The 16,277-nt window shown below is 39.0% G+C and overlaps 1 protein-coding gene across 4 annotated transcripts in view; it reads right to left on the minus strand.

Moving 5' to 3' along the window:
• Positions 1-13,536, minus strand: part of Ythdc1 (YTH N6-methyladenosine RNA binding protein C1) — a 31,580-nt gene extending 18,044 nt beyond the window's left edge. For all 4 annotated transcript variants that reach the window (XM_085691700.2, XM_085691699.2, XM_085691698.2 and 1 more), the window contains exons 1-4: positions 13,171-13,536; positions 1,875-1,976; positions 829-1,157; positions 296-716 (exon numbers count right to left, since the gene is read on the minus strand). In XM_085691700.2, coding sequence (XP_085547826.2) covers positions 296-716; positions 829-1,157; positions 1,875-1,976; positions 13,171-13,198 — 880 coding nt within the window. In that variant the 5' untranslated portion in view covers positions 13,199-13,536. The remainder of the gene's footprint in view (positions 1-295; positions 717-828; positions 1,158-1,874; positions 1,977-13,170) is intronic.
• Positions 13,537-16,277: the final 2,741 nt, after the last annotated feature.

The following is a 16,277-nucleotide window of genomic DNA, read 5'->3' on the forward strand; positions in this document are numbered from 1 at the left end:
ATATATATCTGAAAAAGCTATTGTCAGTGATGAAAATATTAAGAACTTATAAAACTAAAGCCTGAAATACATTCATATAAACAAACTTAGACTTGCACAAATTTATACTAAACTTATAGCCAGGAAATATCCTGAAATCTATAAATTTTACTCGAAATTATTAAAATGTATTACTTGATATTCAGGGAAATGTAACTAAATATAAAAGGTTACAAAACAACCCCTTATTACCCCAAATTCCTCAAAAGGGAAGGACAACCTGTCATATTATAAAAAATAAAAAACAAAACAGTACCTGAGCCATCCGTTCCTGACCCAGATCTGACAGATCCATCTGTGAAGGAAACAGACTCAGAACCAGAATCACTGGCCTCACTCCGGGTGTCATAATCATTTCCCTCTTCCTTCTGATCTCTCTCGTCCTGTTCATACTCTTCTTCTTCCTCCTCTTCCTCCTCCTCCTCTTCATCCTCCTCCTCCTCCTCCTCCGCATCTTCATCCACTTCCTCATCATCTTCTGCATCTTCATCTACCTCTTCATCTTCCTCTACATCTTCTTCCACTCCTTCCTCCTCATTCTCAGTGTTGTTGCCCTGTTCATCAGAAGAACCACTGCTCCCCGTCTCATGGTCAGAGCCATATTCTTCAGAGTTTACTTCTTCCTTTGAAGATTGGCTGGATCTGCTTGCACGTCTATCAACTTCAAGTCCAATTCTCTGATGTTTAAAGAAAAAGGGAATCAGCAGTCATTAATAGACAAGGTCAAGACGAGTAAAGTTCTAAAGCCTCAAAAAGAACTGCTTTATTATCTGCAATAACATTTACTACCTCAGAACCATCTGGTGTAGGAGATTTGGCCCTTCTTTCAGAATCCCTTTTCCGTAGACAAGCTTTTTCTGGTTGAGTCTTGTAAGGTTCTCTAGACGAACTACTTGACAGACGAATTTTCCGATCAGCATCTAGACGCTTGTTCCTTTCAGATCTTTGATATTCCTCATTTTTATATTCTGTAACCGACTTTCCTTTTGTACTAACTATTCTTTTATTATTGCTAACGGAAGAGCTCAGTGGTTTAGAAATCAACTGCCTTGAATGGATGGAAGGCTTTTGTCGTTTGCTGTCAGTAGATTCCAGTCGTTCACTTTTTCTTTTTGATCCTTTAAAATACAATTTAAAAAGATAGGTAAAAGTATTAGTGTTACTCTATTAATTTCACCGAGATTTACAAATAAATGTGTATCAACAGTTATAGGAAAAAAAATAACAAAAAGAAAAATCCCAATTCTTTAAAATACCTCCTAAAATATCTTAACTCCAGAACAAATATAAACAAAACAGCTTTCCAACTGTCGAACCAAAAGCCCATTATTTGAAAGGCTTTAAGTATTATTTTCTATGTGTTTTGGAACTACATGTATGTGTGCCCCAGTGTGTCTGGTGCATGCAGAGATCAGTAGCAGGTACTGGATCCCACGTAATTGTAAACTGCCACAGGAGTGATGAAAACTGAACCCTGGTCTTCTGCCAAAGCAAGTGCTCGTAAATGCCAAATTATCTTTCCAAACTTTTTTTTTTAAGTGTTTTTATTCTTATGATTAGGGTCTATCATGCAACAGTTTATTGTGGGCTTTTGGTACTAAAAGTCAAGGTACAAGTATAAAAGCAGAGATTTTTCTTAAGAAACTGAATTGAGCTGGGCTCTGGTGGCACACGCCTTCCTAGCACTTGAGAGGCAGAGGCGTCCAGATCTCTGAATTCAAGGCCAGCTTAGACAGGCTCCAAAGCTACACAGAAACTATCTAGGTGGGGGCGGGTGGGCGGGGTTGAATAGTCTACTTAAACTGTGAATTTTGACAAAAATCATAGATTCTTACCTTTTTTCTCATTCTTATCCTGTTCGCTCTCTGGATTGTAGAGTTCATCATCCTGTTCTGGTACTTCAGTCAAAATATCATCTAAAACATTAAGTTCCCCATCTGCAAACACATTTAAGAAATAGAAAAAATCAGTATTAATCATTTACTTTTTAATACTTACAAAAAATCATTTATTTTGAGTAATTAAGAATGCTCATAGGGGCTGGAACAATGGTTCAGAGGTTAAGAGCACTGGTTTCTCTTCCAGAGGTCCTGAGTTCAATTCCCAGGCACATGATAGCTCACAAGCATCTATAACAAGTGATGGTGGGTGGCCTCTTCTGGTGTATAGGCATACATGCCAAACACTGTGTATATAATAAACAAATCTTTAAAGGAAAAAAAGTCCAGAAGGGGTGGGAGAATTGTGGAGAGAGCAGGAAGAAGAGAGGGAGAGGAAACTGGGATTGGTATATAAAATAAAGACTATTTTTAAAATTAAAAAATTGTTCATAACCTCCAAAGAGCTTTTTTTTCACTTAAGGATCAATCCCATTAAACAATAATAGATACACATATAGTTCTCATCTCTCAAACCAGAAGCATACCACATAAGGTATGAAAAGATGGTACACACCAGTTGGCTCAAGTAATCAAAGTTGGTATCACCAAAAGGACACAAATCACCATCACAAAAACTCCAAACATGGCTCACTTAAGTCAGGAGTAGTTTTGTGATATTAATATCCAAAAATGCACAATCTAAATGTCTATTATGAAATACACACACACAAAAAAACATTTCAGGATACAGGAAATGACACAGACAAACATAGCCATATCCAAGACTGAGTCTTAATTTTGTGATTATGATAACATGCTTAAGGAAATTAAGTACTTAAGGGTAAAGATGCACCACACCCATGGCAAATAGTTGAAGAAAAAGAAAAAAATACGAGTCTGCAAGCATATACCCACACATTCAATGAAGACAGATCAACCTGAAAGAAGAATGAATGCCAGAGAGAAACACAAATGTGACAAATGGTGAAGTTTAGAGAATGCACTTGGAGTACACAAAAATTTGTTGTACTACCTACTTCAGTAATTGCTGCGGGTGCTATTTTTGCTCCTTCAGTCAATAGCCTTTGAGATACCAGCCCACTGGGGTATGATATCTTTCGCTTTAAAAATATAAAGTGGCGGCAGCCCTCTCACTTTCTGGCTTGCTTCGGATTCCGCTTCAAGCTATCAGACGCTTTTCCTGGTCCTGCAGGAGGCTATTGTCTAGGACGGTGACCTGTAAGTTTTTTTCTTTTAACCCTTTTACTAATCTTATAAATAACCCTTTTATTAATCTTAATTCCGAGTTGGTGTGGGATTGCTTTGTTTTGTGACTTATTTCATCAAGTAACGACTTTATTCATCTGAGATTGTCATTAAAAGAGTTAAGAATAAAAACTAGAGACTGAGCAGGGGATTTTCAAACTCCAGAACAGCCTGAGCTACAAAGCAAGATAAATGTACTAAAAAAAAAAAAAAAAAAAAAAAAAAAAAAAAAAAAAAAAAAAAAACCCTAAATATTTGCAACCTGATAATAAAAGGTTCAGTTGCTCAGAAAGGCAACTCTACCTAAACTGGCATATTCCAGTCCCAAAAACTTGGAACAATTTTGCTGAACAACACTGCACCTACTCAGATTCAGAATCAGGGTTTTGACTTGTCCCACCAACATCCACCCGGCCTGGATGGAGCATGTGATGGGGACAGTACTGGTAGGATCTCCATAACACATAACAGGATATCCAAGGAGTCCCACATAGATAGAACCAGAGGCCTCGAAACAGACCAATGACTTCTTTGCAATGAATACTTGCATGTAAAGACACATGGATGAAAAGGTTTACTGTGACTTTGTGCCACACTACAGTTTCCATGTGAGATTTTTTTTCTTATTTTTCCTCTTACATTTTATTTTACTGATGGCAGGAGGTTGCTTGGGCAGACACAAAGGGTCAGAAAATGAATGGAATTGTGATTCATGATGTGAAAGACACAAAGAATAAAAAGTTAAAACAATAACTTTCTAAATTTACAATAAGAAATTATACAGTCATAAAACCTGACGAAACAATTATATAGTAAGCAGCAAGGCCCATTTGAAGCAGTGAGGTTAATAATTATAGGTAAAGAAAAAGGGCTGAAGATACCTGTAACAGTTAACACAAGCAATAATAAGAGAAGCAACATTACACAGAAAACAAAAATGCTTTCCATTTATGAACGATGAAAAAATTAAATCTGTTATTGGCATGACTGACTTCTCTGGGTGTTATGAATATTTATCTGTACTTCACCACACTTTTCTAAAATGAAGAAATAAGTCATTTCTTCATTTACTATTAGTGAAAATCAAAGTATGTTGAATAAAAAGGAATATATCATCTAGATGTGTTTTTACATAAAGATCCTTCAAGATCAGAATGATGATGGCAAGTACTATTTTAGACACTACCTTTTAAAAAAATAAATAAATGGGATAGGGGCTGGAGATTATGATTTCATGGTTAAGAGCACGTGTTGTTCCTGCAGGACTTGGATTTGGTTTCCAGAACCCACAAGGTGGCTCACAATCAATCTTAGCTCCAGTTCCAGGGGTTCCAACACCATCGTCTGGCCTTTGTAAGTCTGCACACCTTGAGGTACACAGACATACAAAGCACTCATACACATAAAATTAAAAATCTAAAACAAACAATAGTTTTCTAGAAATAAGCCAAATTTAGAAAGATGCTTATTACCTGCTCAAAGTTCTTTTATCGGTTAAAAAAAGGTGGCATCAACTAGTTTTGAAGGAATGAAATACATTCAAAGAAAACAGCAACAAACTATGAAAAATACAGACCATTGAACAGACAAATCTTTTCATAAAATTAATTTTAATGAGAAATAACCCCCAAAACAGAATTGCATCTCATGAGCTAAATATAAAACCAAAAAAAAATACGCAATATAAATTTCAAAGGCACACCCACATCATAATTCCTTATAAAAAGCAACTTTACAGCGTAATGTTTTTTAAAAATTTCAAATTCGGGTACTGATTGCTGTTTCAGATAATGTCTACAAACTTCCAAGATAAATACTAACCATGCAATGACTACTTAACAAAACATCGTATTGCTAACATCTTAGCACCTTCACTATATGACCACATGAAATAAAGGCAGAAAGAATTAGAAGTTCAGGGTTACAGTTGTGGTTCAGTGGCTAAAAGCACTTTTTGTTTTTTGGTTGTTCGAGACAGGGTTTCTCTGTAGCTTTTGGAGCCTGTCCTGGAACTAGCTCTTGTAGACCAGGCTGGTCTTGAACTCACAGAGATCCGCCTGCCTCTGCCTCCTGAGTGCTGAGATTCAAAATGTGAACCACCACTGCCCGGCAAGCACTTCTTGCAGAAGACCAGCATTTCTTCCCAAAACCCACCATTCTTGACTCCAGTCACAGGGATGGATACCCTGTTCTGACCTCCACAGACATCATGCAGGGTACATAGATTTCCACACAGGCAAAAATACTACTACACATAAAATAAAACAGGAAGAAGAAGATGAAGAAGAAAAGAAGAAGAAGAAGATGATGATGATGATGATGATGATGATGATTAGATGAAAAGCAGGACACAACACAAATGCAAAGTATTTTTAAAAGGTAGTATGAATTTCAAATTAATTGTGCCCCAAACCTTGGCTTTGTATAGCCAGAAACATTTAAAATTCACTTAATCCAGAAAATCAATCTTCCTAGATGAGTATAGTTTTATTTGTACTATAGTCTTTAACAAGCTAAATACATTTGGCAGATAAGTAATGTCACCAGGAATTGTTGTGATTCACAAAGCCTATCTAATCCTTAATAAAATGTTTTGCTATTCCCTGATATAAATGACTACATTTTATCTTCTCTACCACTGAAACCACTAAAGTGTTAACTGAAATAAGACAGGAAACTAGGAGATGAAGAAATTTAGATTATCTATTCTATGATAACTATGAACTGGGAAATCCAGTCTTTGAAATCTAATTTTCCCCACTTCTAGCCTGACACTATTAACAAACACATAATTCAGTTAAAAATTTAAAAACATACATGTGACATGAAAGAGGAAGAGATGGAGGAAGGGCTATGGAAAACAATGAGATAGGGAAGATATAAGGGGAGAATCTAACAAAATACACCCTTGTTTGAAAATGTCATGATATCTAATATCTTGCATGCCAATCAAAAAGAAATACAATGATTGGAGAAAGGAGACTTATACACCTAATGAGTGTTTCAACCTACAAAACCTTTCCTTAACACAGTGAGATCTTAAACCTTGTCCACCTCAACCCTCAGGCTCTATCATATTTAAAATCTGGTTCAGAGGATAAATCTATTCAGTAAATACACACAAGCCCAAATTATCTGAAGATGCTATAAGACAGTAACAATCATTTTCCATTATTGTTCATGTTTCCAAGGCATCACCTGGGATCTATCAGAAGTTTAGTCTGATGACAGCTGGGGCTAGAAGGGTATTAAGAATGGTTCAAATATTTTTGGCTGAGAAAACCCAAAATAACTAGGGCTTCTTGGGTCTTTTTCTACAGTCACTCTTCTTTATGGCTGATCCAGCATGGGTTCAAGCTCTCAGCATTATGTCCCAACACAGAAAAGTAGACAAAACAGAGCAAAACCATCTCAGTTATTTAGAGACAACCAATAAACGCCTACACAGGTTTGGAGAGAGGAACAAAGTTCTTTACTGTTGAGAGAAATGTGAGTGGAAGATGTTTTCAAAACTAGTAAATACTCTTAATAGTAAGTACTATATAATAATTCAAGCTGATTCCTCTGCCGACTAGTTATAAAAAGTAAACTTTGTATACACTTCATTTTTCAAACTTAAAATGAACTAGTTATAAAGACTAACAATGTCATGCTATTATCCTTAAAGAACATTGCCCTTAAATAATCATCTCTGATATTTAAGGATAAAAAATAACTATCTTCAATGTAATTAAAAAATAATTTATCTAGGGCTGGAGAGATGGCCCAGAGATTAAGAGCACTGGCTGCTCTTCCAGAGGACCTAAGTTCAATTCGCAGCAACCACATGGTGGCTCAAAACCATCCTTTTGATGTGCACACAGAACACTGCATACATAAACAATAAATCTTCAAAAATAATGGTGGTTTTTTTTTTTTTTTTTGGTCTTTCAAAACAAATTTTCTCTGTAGCTTTGGTGCCTGTCCTGGAACTAGCTCTTGTAAACCAGGCTGGCCTCAAACTCAGAGATCCTCCTGCCTCTGTCTCCCTGAGTGCTGGGATTAAAGGCATGCACCACCACCGCCCAGCTTAGAACAACTTCCTTTAAATAAACTTTCTATCACTTTGTTTAGCATTATTGATATTCTATGCCACAGACTTTGAACTGTGGGTTTCAACCTGTTAACCATGCGGGGTGGTGAGACCTGACACCAGTAAAGAGTAATGCACAATAACCACAACTTAAAATGAAAACGAATATCAAGTATTTCTCACAGTACTTACTATGTTACACCAATATTTTACCTTGGTTATGAACATACAACATGCACACTTTGCATTGTGTGTGCCATCCTACAACACAACGGAGGTCTTTTCGTCTGCACTCAAAAATTTACACTTATAGAAACATATGGTTTTCTTTCTTGGGGAAAATGAAGATAATGTTTTCCTACAGCCATTCCTTAGCATGTAAATATCAAATGTACCTTTGGATTGTATTAGAATATCTGATTTTTAAATCTGTTTTCTGACTTGCTGATTTATATATCAATTGTTAAGTGAAGCTTGGCTTGGGATTAGGATAACAATTTGTGAAATGACCCTAAACACATTTCTGCAGTACAGATTTATGCAAAATGGCATTAAGTGTTCAAACACTTCTAGTATCACTCACTCAGGATTTAATTCTTCATGTAAAACTAAAAAGAATATAGCTTATCTCATTAGTATGCAAATTAGTTTCTCTTTAAGAGTAAAATTAAATTGTCCATAAATGTTTGACATATATCTATTTTGTATGTCTATACAATCAGGGTCACAAAAGAATCTGATCAAGGGTTCACTAGTGATAAAAGTTTAAGCCCCTTTCTACATACATATATAATTCGTATACATTCAGTTACTTCATAGAACAGCCTTACCTAAGAATACTAACAGTAAAAGGAACTTAGGTTGGTGAACACCAGCTTAAAAATTGTATGGCCGTATAATTCATGTACTGTATAATCCTATTTTGTGTGGGATTAAAATGAATTTTTCAGTCTTTCCTTTGATGTCTAAATAGAAAACTAGACCTAAAATCATTTTAAAGCATCTAAATCTATTTCAAAATTAAACTATCACAAAACAAATATTTTATTTCAAAATGTGGGCAATGCAACTAAAATCAGTTCAACAAAACAAATTTCATTCAAGAATATTTCTATTTAGAACTAAGGTTCAAGTCTACTCAAGGCTGTATATTAACAGTCAACAGAAGAACTAAGCTACTGGATGCTTTGTCTTTAAAAGGGCTGAATAATTGGTTGGTGGTGGTACACCACCTTTAATCCCAGCACTCGGGAGGCAGAGACAGGTGGATCTCTGTGAATTCATGACCAGCCTGGTCTACTAAAACTAATTCCAGGACAAGCTCCAAAGCTACAGAGAAACCCTGTCTCAAAAAAAGAAGAAAAAAAAAAGGAGCCAAATATTTAACATAAAAACTCACTTTTTTTTTTAAAGGACTATCGGTCACTGGGGCCTATATTCTCACCTGAAAACAACCAGCTGTAGCAGTCTTGACAATCTTCTGTTAAAACAGAGAAGTGACATGTCAAGGCCTTGCATGAGGTGCTCTGGGTTTAAGGTAATGAAACTATTATCTACTACTGTCTAAACACAGGTCATGCTAGTATCTCTAAAGAGAATACTCTTCTTTCTGTTAGCAGTACTTTATCTGCCTTATGCTAGTATGAATATAAGCTGGCAATTTATGTATCAAAGAGGTTATATCCTGAGAGATGTGCAGCAATCCCTAGAAAGATTTTGTCATCCTGTAAACATCTTGCCCTCACAGACTAAGATAACTACACTGTTGGCAACATAATCTTGTGGGAGCAAACCATGCAAACAATTCATTACTGATTCAAATACTGACAGAGGGTATATGACTATACATTGTAAAAATACAGGGGCAAGAACAATTCTAAGCAATCACTGTAGACTGTTAACAAAATCCAAGTATTGTTATCACATCCTGCAAATTTTCAATCACATTGGCAAACCCGAATTTTATTTAGGACAGTTTTACTTTTAAATGCTGCCTCAATTTAAGGAAAAAAATTAAAAACAAACTTAATTACCCCTCTACAGGAAGACAATCTGCAAATGTCTTCTACTTACATTACTTTTCATATATGGAAAGTTATGTTACTATTAACTGAGTTTGAGGTACAAGTACAGATTTCTACATATAGGAGGTAAACAAAACAAGAAATCACTGTTCTTAGTGCCTTGTTTCCATCTCAAAGAGATATTAAATGCAACAAAGCAAGTAATTCTGCTTGTTATGGGACTTTACATAGAAATAAGAACAGGATTCTCAAAGTAGACTAGCCTTAGATGGCTGTTTTGTACAAAGAATTCTGAAATAAAATCCAAAGAATTTGTGACCTAACTAAAATCTTAACTCTACATAAAAAGGTCATAAACCTTAACTGAAGAGATTGGTGTAGCAATCCTCTGAGACACACAACTTGACCACATTAGACTGTAGGTCAAACAACACATAATACTACTTATTTCAAGATTCATAATCAGATTAAGAAAATGTTAAATGCACATTTTCAAACCCAGGCAAGGAAATTCACCTCTCATTTTTCTTCAGTTCACTTAACAGTTTCAGGGAGGTAAAACAGGATGTCTGGAAATCTCACCTTTTGTTATCATGCAAAGTACATTTTCTTACATTAGGATAATCCCTCAGCTATTTCAGTCATTAAAAACCACCATCCTAAATTGGGTGGTGGTGGCACAAGCCTTTAATCCCAGCACCCAGAAGGCAGAGGCAGGCGGATCTCTGTGAGTTTGAGACAACCCTGTTCTACAACAGCTAGTTCCAGGACAGGCACCAAAGCTACACAGAGAAAAACCAACAACACAAAACAAAACAAAAAACCACTCTTCTGAATGTGTCAGTGTTCTGCCTGTATGTATGTATGTGCACCATGAGGCATGGTAAAGGTCAGACATTGGAATCTGGAAATGGAGCTAAGGACAGTTGTGAGCTTATAAGTGGGTTCTCGGAACCAAACTACAGTATTCCCAAGAGCGATCAAGTATACTTAGCTGCTGAGCCATCCTTCCAGTCTGCAAATTATCATTCTTTTAATGATGTCCAGAGACTTGGAGGAATCTTCTCTCAATATTTCCCACCCTCCATACCATCAATTGACACCTAAGATCTTAATTTCCCACTTACTTCTACTACAGGTAAACCAAAAGACCCAGAATGCGACAGGGGGATGTATACCAAATAAAATGTTTTACGAAGCCCTTCCTCAGGTAACTAGTTCACAATACTACTGACCACAACATGTATACAAGTGGATGTATATCTATGTACACAGTTAGTTGTGTGTATGTATAACTAAAAACTCAGCTCTAAACTTTACACTGTTCATGTTCAGTTATTCATGAAGTTCAACCATGTAAATATTTACGGCATAGAGGACACAATTACTTTAAAAGACACTTATAAACTTGCCCTCCTTAAGACTGCAGTCTGGAAATATAGAAAATTACTTGCAAAAATGAAAGCTCATATCCATTTTGGGTTAACTATTTTTTGTAGACTATACTGTAGGAGCTCAAATAAATTCATGCAAAATTTTACTTTAACAGAAACGTGCATTTCTTCATCCTACAGAAAACTAAAGAGCTGGGGATGTGGTTCAGTAGTAGAGTACTTGCCTGATACACAGTGGGCATTTTGTTTCCCAGCATCCTCAAGAAAGCAAACCAACAACAAAACAAAAACCCCCACAAAAAAGTCAACTCTGATTATTTCAAATTTACTGTTTGGACAAATTGTCAACCTGGTAATTTGTCCAGGTATCAGGATTTATTGACAAATTATGGAATTAATGCATTTATTACAAAGCCCAATTTAAGAATTCCTAAGACTCTCTTTAAAATTCATTCTGGGATTAACACACAGGAGTTGCAATTTTCTGCAAACTGAGACTTGTTTTTTGATCAAGGGTTTCCAAAATGTAGGGATTTATTAAAAGCTTAAGTTTTGGCAAGACTAAGGTTCTTAGAGGACACAGTTTTATAATTTGTTGAAAAATATGTAACAATATTTAACATTCTCAATTTTCCTTGTTCAAGTGTTACTTATTGATTCTAATTTTGTCTATAATTCTTAAGTGTCTGACAATGGTCAAATGAAACTAAGTACTTCCAGTAGACTACTAGCTGTTTGCATAGAAAAAATAATCTTGATTTTAACTGTAAAAAGAATCATTTGAACCAGAAAATGTAAATGAGAAAGCATAGTTTAAAAATTTAAGTTTTAAGTAACTATTTCCAATAATTCTAAGCATTGATGAAAAGTGATACCACTACTTCTCAATAATACTTTTTGTGTTTGGACTGCATCTTCCCTAGCAAGTACATTTCTAAAACCAAATGATCATTACTCTTCTTCACTTTGCATTACTGTATATTATTCATTTTTCTAAGGTATGTCCACTTTAAGAGGCAATACATCGACAACTGAATCTTTGTCGCTGTTGTGTTTGGTTCACTTTGCCTAACTCGAGAGCTATTGGAATCCCATACTTGTAAGTCAGAAATTTTGTCGTGACAACCAAATTTTGAATGAATCTTTGTTAATTGTTGATAAAATGATGTTAAGATCTTTTTTAAACTGACTTCACTATAATTTAAAAAAGCAATTCCTTTATTTGCTAACAGAATTCTTTGTTCACATTCTTGAGAATGTCGCAGGGGCAATTCTGGGGTGCTAGCTTAAGGATAGAAAATAAAACTGCACTTAGTAGAAGAATTGCTTAAGCAGGAAGAGTTGCCAGACGCCTTTAATCCCAGCACTCAGGGAGCAGAGGCAGGCAGATCTCTGAGTTCAAGGCCAGCCTGGTCTACAGAGCAAGTTCTGTAACAGTCTGATGCTAAGGAGAAACCCTGTCTCAAAAAATAAATGACAAAGGCATTATCTCACATATACTCTCACTCATTTCACTTCCAAAGCTCGTCTTTATGCCAACGCAATTCATTGAAGCATGTCTACTGACGCTGATCAGAAAAACCCAGAAAGCTTGATCTAAGTGAGCAAATCTTCATCGCAAATTAATGAGCCACACAGAGGATTGAGGAGTACAGGGCAGCAATTGTGCTTTATTTTATTTTCATCATACTAACTATTCCAAGACTGCCATGGTAGCTCAAGAGCTGAGAAATAGCTCAGGCCTGCATCCAATCCAGCCCAGCTCGCTCTCCAGCGAACGTCCTGATCTGGAGCCTACAGCAGCATCTGTGTTCTCGGGAAACTCAGAATTTCAGAAGAAATGGCATTTTATCAACACAAGTTCTTCCAATTTACCTCTCCACGTAATCTGCACCTATGTATTCCTGGCTGTATCTTTTTAAAGGGTATGTGCACCGTATTTCTGGGAGATGAGCTGACAGGATTTGGGGCGTGGGGGGGGGGGTGCGTGTTATTTTCTTCTAGCATCTTCCTTTCTAAAGTAAGCGCTCAGGGAATACAACACAGTTCTTTGTTTATCTAAGAAAACAGAAGTTACTTTCAGGTATTTCTCGAAACTCATAATCCACCCGTATCATTTAAACTGGCCTAACCATTAGTCTACTAACGCTACCTATGACATTATTTTCGAATAAGTCTGTCAGAAAGACAGTTCAGAAAAGACGCATGACATCCGCATAATCCTCCAAGGAAACGGGCGTGGGGGCAGGCCCTTCGGGGCAGGCCCTGTCCCAACCGCTCCAGGGACGGCTACAAGCTGAGTCCGAAGTGAGGTCCGGGCCGAGGCAGAGCCCTGGCCGAGGTGTGAGGCCCCACGAGGGGAGGACGCCAGGCCCGGCCAGGCCTCTCGACCGCCTGCTCGACGCCAGGCCCGCACCTCCAGCCCCGCCCGCCCGCACGCCGCGGCTCCCCGGTGCCCTCGCCGGCCGCCCGGGGTCCCCATCCTCCGCGCTCACCTTTCTCCTCCCGGCTGTCGGCCGCCATGGCTGCCCTCCGGCTTCCGCCGCCGCCACCGCCGGGACGCGAGTCGCGCGGGCGCCGCAGCCGCGGCCGCAGGCGCACGAGTCCGTCCGTCAGTCCGTCCGTCCGGCGGGCCGCGCGCTCCGGCCTGACCTGCGCCACTCAGCTCCTTACGCGCACCCGGCCTCCCGGCCTCTTCTTCTTCTCCTCCTTCCCGCCTTCCGCACTGGCCTCCGGCGGCCTGGCCTTCAGTCTTCCAGTTGGGCTCGGCCACCACGGCGACAAGGGGGAGGGGAGAGAAACAGATGGCGACGGCGGGCGGCGCTAAAATGGAGCCTGCTTCCTGCCTGAAACAATCCCACTCCCGAAATGCCTTGCGCTGTTTACGCTCCGTGCCTCGCGCGGAACGTCACAGCGCTGAGGAGGGCCTGCGAAGCGGGACGTCAGGGGGCGTGGCCTCTGCACGTCGTCCCGCCCAGCGCTGCCTGACGGTCCAGGGAACCTCCCTCCTTCCACGGGCCGAAAGGCACGTGATTTGCGGACTTTGCTGCTGTGCTTCCTACACCCAGGGATGCTGATCTCCCACCTGAAACGTTTGCTAGGCCTGGGATAATTAATGTGAGACAGAATCTGAGGTTGCTACGTAATGTGCTTTTCATTTATTCATTTAGTAGTGTCTACTGTTCCTCCTTAAATCTTGTTCTAGTCACAGGGATTAAGACTATCTTTAGGATGAGTTCTCTACATTGACGGACGGACGTCTGACTTTATCTTCTAGTTAAAGCGGCCAAGGCTTGAATACAGAACTTGAAAGTTTTGATGAATCGGGGTGATGGTGGCGCACGCCTTTAATCCCAGCACTGGGAGGCAGAGGCAGGCGGATCTCTGTGCATTTGAGGCTAGTCTGGTCTATGGAGAGAGTTCTAGGACAGCTAGGGCTGTTACACAGAGAGACACTATTTTTGAATAATCGAGAGAGAGAGACAGAGAGAGAGAGAGACAGAGAAGAAAATTGTGATAAACTTTGTGAACGAAACAAAATTGTATAGTAATGGCACACGTTTTTATAGAGAAAAGCTAGCACAGAGGCCTTCCTGGTGAGTTAGGTAAGAAGACTCTAACAGTAGGCGCAACTGTCTTCCAAACAGCACGTACGAAGGCTTTAAGAGGACCCAAGGAACACTCGTGTAAACAGGAACAGAGATGAAAGAGAAATATTGAGACAATGTCTGAGAAACAAGTTACACCTTAGAAGTATCAGTAGCCCAGCCTGGCAGCAGTGACACATGCCTTTTAAAGACCAGCACTCCAAGCCGGGAGTGGTGGTGCATACCTATAATCCCAGCATTCAGAAGACAGAGTCAGGTGGAACTCTTGAGTTCGAGGCCAGCCTGGTCTACAAGAGCTAGTTCCAGGACAGGCTCCAAAGCTACAGAGAAACCTTGTCTCGAAAAACTAAAAAGAAAAAGACCACTCCAGAGGCAAAAACAGGTGAATCTCTGAGTTCCAGGCCAGACTGGTCTACAGAGTGAGGAGAAGTCTTCCATCAGATCAGAGTGTGCACTTCTCTCTAAAGTTTGTCTTCTACCACTCCTCACTTGGCTTAGCCCTGACCATTTTCATTGGTCCTCAACACACCTATTGAATGTGTGGGTGTAGAAAAAAAACTTATGTTTGAGTCTTAAGTATCAGTCTTGCCGGGCATTGGTGGCACACACCTTTAATCCCAACACTTGTGAGGCAGCGGCAGGTGGATCTCAGTGAGTTCGAGGCCAGTCTTGTCTACAAAGCAAGCTACAGGACAACCAGGAAACCCTGTCTCAAAAATCTTAAAAAAAAAAAAGTACCAGTATTTAAAGGGAAGGCAAATGTATAATAGTATAGAACCAGAACCAGAAAACTAAGGACTCCGGAGTTAAAGTGGCTCAGCTGCCAATTCAGTATGTTTCGAGTAGCTGTAATGTTAAAGTTGCAGAGGTTGAAAGATAAACAATATGCTTCAAGCCATGAAATCATTGTAGTGCAAGCAGTTCATCCAAACCAGTGAGTCATTTTTGCCACTTTTTGTTTTGTTTCTTGAGAACATGAAAAGTGTATATATGACTGTCCTGAATCCCGTGACCCTCCTGCCTCTACCTCACAAGTGCTGGGCGTGTGCTACACGCCATGGTTCATAACACTTTGCTAAAAATGATCACTTATCCTGACTTTCCAACTCAAATTTGTGTCTCAGGTATACCAAATGAGAAATTAGTAAAGCAAATGCCCCATAGTCAAAGAACCAAATACCTAGGACATCATCATCTTACAATCATTAATGAAATATATAATGCAGCTAGCTACATATAATACCTTACATATAGTAATTAAAATAACAAGCTAGGTGTGGCAGTACACACCTTTAATCCCAGCACTCAGAACGTAGAGGCAGGCAGATCTCTTGAGGCCAGCCTGGTTTACATAAGGAATTCCAGGGTATCCAGGACTGTTTTAAAAAAAAATAGTAATAATAATAACAACAACAACAACAGTAGAAAGACAATCAGATGCCAGGTACCTCCTGGTATAACTACATCAATCTGTGGTAACTGACTGTATTGTTCCAAGATTTATGAGGCACAGTTCAGTGTATCTTGGAGGAGTTGTTTAACAGTTTCCTCTGAGATTGGAATATTTCATCCAGCAGGGACACTCCTTAAGTAGGAAAGTAAACAACTCAAAATAGCTTCATAAAGTCCCTAAAGCTAACAAGATTCACTAGGCCCCTCCTTGCCAGAGTGAGCAATAAAAGCTGAGACTCACTCTCAGACATATGTAATACACACATAGTCATACATACAATGAGCTTTCATGAACCAGAAACAAAATACTCTAATTTATTTGGGTGTGAAGTGCCCTCTATAGGCTCCTCTTTGACCCTGAGCCTGTGATCTTGTGAAGGCCATGGAGGAAACCAAGGTGTCTAAGTCTGGCGCTGGTGGTGCACATCTTTAATCCTAGCACTTGGGAGGCAGAGGCAGGCAGATCTCTGTGAGTTCGAGGCCAGACTGGTCTACAGCGCGAATTCCAGAACACACCAAAGCTACACAGAGAAACCCTGTCT

This window comes from Myodes glareolus, chromosome 8 (genome assembly GCF_982192425.1).
Source record: "Myodes glareolus chromosome 8, mMyoGla1.1, whole genome shotgun sequence".
Lineage (NCBI taxonomy): Eukaryota > Metazoa > Chordata > Mammalia > Rodentia > Cricetidae > Myodes > Myodes glareolus.